At 48.4% G+C, this 6508-nt stretch overlaps 1 protein-coding gene across 1 annotated transcript in view; it reads left to right on the top strand.

Annotated features, from left to right (window-relative positions):
- Window positions 1–1696: 1696 nt before the first annotated feature.
- Window positions 1697–6508, top strand: part of ARHGAP35 (Rho GTPase activating protein 35) — a 66249-nt gene continuing 61437 nt past the window's right edge. The window contains exon 1 of the mRNA XM_006032542.3: window positions 1697–5600. Within this exon, the coding sequence (XP_006032604.1) occupies window positions 1905–5600 (3696 nt within the window). The 5' untranslated portion in view covers window positions 1697–1904. The remainder of the gene's footprint in view (window positions 5601–6508) is intronic.

The raw sequence follows: 6508 nt of genomic DNA, 5'->3' as shown, positions 1-6508 counted from the left end.
ACTGCTGTGGTTCTGTTGGAGTGAGTCCCTAAGCAAAAAGCAGACTAAGTTGTGCAGCTCTGGGAGCTAAGACAGGAGTACACAAAAAGCACACCACTTTTTGGGAGGGGTGGGGGAAGAGGAGGGGAGTTTCCTCCTGTCACCACGGCTGGTCGCCTTGCTTTCCCCCTTGGGTGCTTCCTATCAGTCTGACTTGTTTTTCCTGCTCAGCACTTGTTCCCAGCCTGACTCGAGCGCGTTGCTTCCTCCCCTGGCCTCCACCCCAGGCAGCGTACAACTCTCTGAGTGTGTAACCAGTTAGTGACATGGTTGAGTTGTGGTTTGTGCCTGCACGTCTGCTATAATAATGGCTGGGTTGTCTCTCGTGGTTAGCACGTGGTTAGTAACGGAGGCAGCTGAGGGTTTCACCTCTGCCAAGTGACTTGGCTAGCGCATCTTTTGTCATTCAAGATTGAACTGTGGGTGAAATCCCCAGTTGTGCCTCCACAGCCAGCGCAGGGGACCCTCCTTCCAGCGTGGCGCGATAGAATGGGCCAGGGCTGGCAGGAAGGCAGCACAAACCAGGCAACAGGTCAGGGACCCTGGTTGCATCAGCAGCTGTGAAGCTGTCAACTCGGTGTCTGCTGTTCAATATAGTCTTTGAGTAAAAAAGTAGGGGCCCAGTTCTGGGCTTCTCTGCGAAGTAGATCCCACACCCGTTCTTATGCTGCTTTTGGGCTATTTTGGGCTGCCACTGATTCCACAGCACAGTCCTGGGATAACCGTTCATAGAAATCATAGACCCGCTCTCAATCTCCATAGGTCACTTAGTCCAACTTCCTCCCTGAGACAGGATCGTCCCTATCCAAACTATCCTATGCAAATCCATAACCTAACCTCTTAATAAAACTACTGTCAGCCCTGACAGCGCAAGACATAACGTCCTGACTTGCTACACAGGTAAAGCAAGGGCAGCCAGTATCCTGCTTCTGTCAGAGGTCGTTAATAATACGCCCAAGAGATCCCAGGCCGAGGGCCACATCCCCTGCTACAGAGGAAGGCACAAATCACAGACTTACTTGGGGATGTCCTGGGATAAACTGTTAACACTTTGTATGATGGGAACTTTTTTAGTATTTATCCCAGGGCAAGGGACATGAGTGCCTGAACGATTGCACTATCCTGGGATAAAATGGCTTATGCCAGGACAAATGCAATGTCTGTTTGTAGCCTTTGTGCCCATCTGATCCGTGCTCTGAAGCAAGCTGAGAACTGCCTGGCCGGTCCCAGAATCTGCGCTACGAACACAGCGGGAGCAGCAGAAAGCTTATGATCTGGGCTCCACCTGGAACATAACTTGTAATGACTGAAAGGGACCCGCTTCTCACTTGTTACAGACTCACGGCTGGAGCTGCAGCGTGGGCCGATTGCCTGTCACAGCCTCCTCCTCCAGGCTTAGCACTTCCAATTGTTCGTTGTGAGCAGCAGTGCTCAGTGAGGGGGCTCCTGGGAGACGGTAAATGAGAGTGAAAGTCGGGATCGTAAAACTGAGATGCCACATTGATAAACCATTTTGAGGAGTAATTTACATCTCGTTAGCATTTGTGTTCCAGCACAAAGTATTAAATTATATTGACAAGTTCCTTCTTGAACTCAGTTAGACTTGTCCTGTAATGCCAGAGCTGTAATACTGGTTGTTCTTTTTTCTTTTTCCTAGGGGGGAATTCAGCCTGTCCAATTACAAGGATCAGCGTGAGCTGAGCTGCTGCCGGTACATACGTTATGGGAACAACAAACTTGATTGCCCTTGCCATCTGCCTGGATTGATAACTGTCACCCCTCTTCCAATAAGCTCTGAAAGTCGCACGGGTTACTGAAAACACTAACCTCTCGGCAGCAGTTGACTGTGGCAGGATGTGTGGACGATGATGATGGCAAGAAAGCAAGATGTTCGTATTCCCACCTACAACATTAGTGTGGTGGGATTGTCCGGGACGGAGAAGGAGAAGGGGCAGTGTGGCATCGGGAAGTCCTGCCTCTGCAATCGCTTTGTCCGGCCTAGCGCAGATGACTTCCATTTGGACCACACTTCCGTTCTCAGCACCAGTGACTTTGGAGGGAGGGTCGTTAATAATGATCACTTCCTTTACTGGGGCGAAGTGGTTCGTTCCCTGGAGGACTGCGTGGAATGTAAAACGCATATTGTGGAACAGACTGAATTTATCGATGACCAGACTTTTCAGCCGCATCGAAGCACGGCCCTGCAGCCCTATATCAAAAGGGCAGCTGCAACCAAACTTGCGTCAGCTGAAAAGCTCATGTATTTTTGCACTGATCAGCTTGGGCTGGAACAGGACTTTGAACAGAAACAAATGCCAGACGGAAAGCTGCTCATCGACGGCTTTCTCCTCTGCATTGACGTTAGTAGGGGCATGAACAGGAATTTTGATGATCAGCTGAAGTTTGTTTCCAATCTTTACAATCAACTTGCAAAAACAAAAAAGCCCATTGTGGTGGTCCTGACAAAGTGTGACGAAGGCGTGGAGCGGTACATTCGAGATGCACATACTTTTGCCTTAAGCAAAAAGAACCTCCAGGTTGTGGAGACCTCTGCAAGGTCCAATGTGAACGTTGACTTGGCTTTCAGCACTTTAGTGCAGCTAATTGACAAAAGCCGGGGGAAGACTAAAATTATCCCCTACTTTGAAGCCTTGAAACAGCAGAGCCAGCAGATAGCTACTGCAAAAGATAAGTATGAGTGGCTGGTTAGCCGCATTGTCAAAAATCATGGTGAAACATGGTTGAATGTCAGCAGAAAGATGCAGTCCTCTCAAGAATATTTGGACTACGTCTATCTGGAAGGAACCCAGAAAGCCAAGAAGCTGTTTCTCCAACACATTTATCGTCTCAAACATGAGCACATCGAACGCAGACGGAAGAAGTATCTCGCTACTCTTCCTCAGGCGTTCGACGCCCTCATCCCCGACCTGGATGAAATCAATCACCTGAGCTGCATAAAAGTCGAGAAACTACTGGAGGCAAAGCCAGACTTCTTGAAGTGGTTCGTTGTCCTGGAAGAGACGCCCTGGGATGCGACCAGCCATATAGACAACATGGAAAACGAGCGCATTCCTTTCGACCTGATGGAGACTCCGCCCGCAGAACAGCTTTATGAAGCCCACTTAGAAAAGCTGAGGAATGAGAGGAAAAAAACCGAAATGAAAAGGCTCTTCAAGGATAACCTGGAGACTTCCCCTTTCATAACACCTGGAAAGCCATGGGAAGAGGCTCGGAGTTTCATCATGAATGAGGATTTTTACATGTGGCTGGAGGAATCTGTCTATATGGACATCTACAGCAAACACCAAAAACAAATCATAGAGAAGGCAAAAGAGGAGTTACAGGAACTACTTCTGGAGTATTCGGAGTTGTTTTATGAGCTAGAGCTCGATGCCAAGCCCAGCAAGGAGAAAATGGGTGTCATTCAAGATGTGTTGTGTGAAGAGCAAAGATTTAAAGCACTACAGAAGCTGCAAGCGGAGAGAGATGCCCTTATTCTGAAGCACATTCATTTTGTATATCACCCGACAAAGGAAACATGTCCTAGCTGCCCTGTGTGTATAGACTCAAAAATTGAACACTTGATTAGTTCCAGGTTTATCAGACCATCCGAGCGCAATCAGAAGAACTTTCTGTCGGATTCCAACATAGATAGGATCAACCTGGTTATACTCGGCAAAGACGGCCTAGCGCGCGAGTTGGCAAATGAGATTCGAGCTCTTTGCACGAACGATGACAAGTACGTGATAGACGGCAAAATGTATGAACTTTCCCTGAGGCCAATCGAAGGTAACGTCCGACTGCCCGTTAATTCTTTCCAGACGCCAACGTTTCAGCCTCATGGTTGTCTCTGCCTTTACAATTCAAAGGAATCTCTCTCTTACGTTGTGGAAAGCATTGAAAAAAGCCGAGAGTCGACCCTTGGCCGAAGGGACAACCACTTGGTTCATCTTCCTCTGACACTAATCCTGGTCAACAAGCGAGGAGACACCAGTGGGGAAACACTACATAGCTTAATACAGCAAGGGCAGCAGATCGCTAGCAAGCTACAGTGCGTCTTTCTTGACCCTGCTTCCGCCGGCATTGGGTACGGGCGTAACATTAATGAAAAGCAAATCAGTCAAGTTTTGAAAGGGTTGCTAGACTCGAAGCGGAACTTGAACCTGGTCAGTTCCACATCTAGCATCAAAGATCTGGCAGACGTGGACCTTCGCATCGTTATGTGTCTGATGTGTGGAGATCCTTTTAATGTGGACGACATCCTCCTGCCTGTCCTCCAGTCCCAGACCTGCAGACCCTCTCAGTGTGGAAGCAGCAGCTCCGTTCTTCTCGAGCTCCCAATAGGACCGCACAAAAGGCGTATCGAACTCTCCATCCTTTCGTACCATTCCTCGTTCAGCATTAGGAAAAGCCGTTTAGTCCATGGGTACATTGTATTTTACTCGGCCAGGCGTAAGGCGTCCTTGGCTATGTTACGTGCCTTTCTTTGTGAAGTGCAGGATATTATCCCCATCCAGATCGTGGCGCTCACAGATGGCTCGATGGACATCCTTGACAACGATTTGAGTAGAGAGCAGTTTACAGAGGGAGAAGAGATCGCGCAGGAGATAGATGGAAAGTTTACGACGATACCTTGCAGCCAGCCTCAGCACAAGCTTGAGATCTTTCACTCATTTTTTAAAGACGTGGTGGAGAAAAAAAACATAATCGAAGCCACTCACATGTACGACAATGCTGCTGAAGCGTGCAGCACGACAGAAGAAGTGTTCAACTCGCCCCGGGCTGGCTCGCCCCTCTGCAATTCCAATCTCCAGGATTCAGAAGAAGATATCGAGCCTCCATCCTACAGCCCATTCAGAGAAGACACATCTATGCCCACCTTGTCCAAAGATCATTCTAAACTTTCCATGGAGCTGGAGGGGAACGATGGTCTGTCTTTCATTTCTGTTATGAACACTTTTGACAGCAAGCTGAACAACAAAGTACCTCCTCCGGTGAAACCAAAGCCCCCTGTCCACTTCGACATTACAAAGGGGGATCTGTCGTATTTGGAACAAGGGCATCGAGATGGACAGAGAAAGTCTGTTTCTTCTAGTACCTGGTTGCCCCCGGATGGTTTTGATCCTTCTGATTATGCCGAGCCTATGGATGCTGTGGTCAAGCCAAGGAACGAGGAGGAGAATATATACTCCGTGCCTCACGACAGCACCCAAGGCAAAATCATCACCATTCGTAACATTAACAAAGCCCAGTCCAACGGCAGCGGGAATGGTTCAGACAGTGAAATGGACACAAGCTCTCTGGAACGTGGGCGAAAAGTGTCCATCGTTAGTAAGCCCGTGTTGTATCGGACGAGGTGCACACGGCTTGGGAGGTTTGCCAGCTACAGAACCAGCTTCAGTGTTGGTAGTGATGACGAACTGGGGCCTATTAGGAAGAAAGAGGAAGACCAGACGTCCCAAGGATATAAGGGGGATAATGCTGTTATTCCGTACGAGACTGCTGACGGCGAAGACCCGAGGAGGAGGAACATTCTGCGCAGTTTAAGAAGGCCAGCCAAGGTAAGCCTCATCTGTGGCCTGCGCTTGTAGGACGTGCAGGGCACGTGTTAAAACCGTCGTCTTTTTTCCTCAGCATAGAAAAGAGCAACACTTTTGAAGCACAAAGCAGGTTGTAAACTTTGTGCCTTGACTTGCATTTCTCTTAGGTTCTGCGGTTTCCAGATAAGAGCAGCGGAGTATGACCTAGAACAAGCTTTCTCCGTCATTTGTATTTCTATGCTTATAAAGTTGCTCTTTCCTACATGCGTTTCTAATTTAGGAATCGTTGACTTGTACTCCAGTCAGGGAGGTAAGAAGGGAAGCAAGAGCAGATAGCTCACTGCTAACAAACATTCATTTCCTAGACATCACAGAGCAGCAGGGCTGGAAGGGCCCTCCGTAGGTCATCTAGGCCAACCCCCCACCCAAGGCAGGATCATCCCTATCCAAACCATCCTATACAAATCCATTGTCCAGTCTCTTAGTAGAACGGGGTAGAAATACCGTGAATAAGGGAGACTTCTCCCAAGAAGCATTGCTTTTTTTCAGCCTTGATAAACATTTATTTTTCTGAATGTTCTTGTCACTTGCCTTGAGTTGAATAATTTAGCAATTTGATATGGAGGCAAGGGATGGTTCGGTAAAACTGATACTGCTTCAAAGGGAGCCTAAAATGGTTTGTTACCCCAGCAGCGGTGGTTCCCTGAGCTTCCTAACCCCCGAGTCCTGCCCCCTGTGTCCCTTCTTCTCTTTCAGTGCATAGAAGATGGCATGGTCCCTTGTGGTCAAGAGGACATCTTGACCACGGCAGATGAAGCAAGCTCAGGGCACGTCGTGCCCTTCCTTCATCTTTTTTTGCTCTTTGCGATTTGCCTTTTAACATCATTCTCTAGTCTGAAGCTTCCCAGTTTTCCTCCCAGCCATCCTCT

The sequence above is a fragment of the Alligator sinensis genome, unplaced genomic scaffold, assembly GCF_000455745.1.
Source record: "Alligator sinensis unplaced genomic scaffold, ASM45574v1 scaffold107_3, whole genome shotgun sequence".
In the NCBI taxonomy this organism is placed as follows: domain Eukaryota; kingdom Metazoa; phylum Chordata; order Crocodylia; family Alligatoridae; genus Alligator; species Alligator sinensis.
The sequence above is the reverse complement of the archived record's forward strand: the minus strand, read 5'-3'. Positions and strand labels throughout refer to the sequence as shown.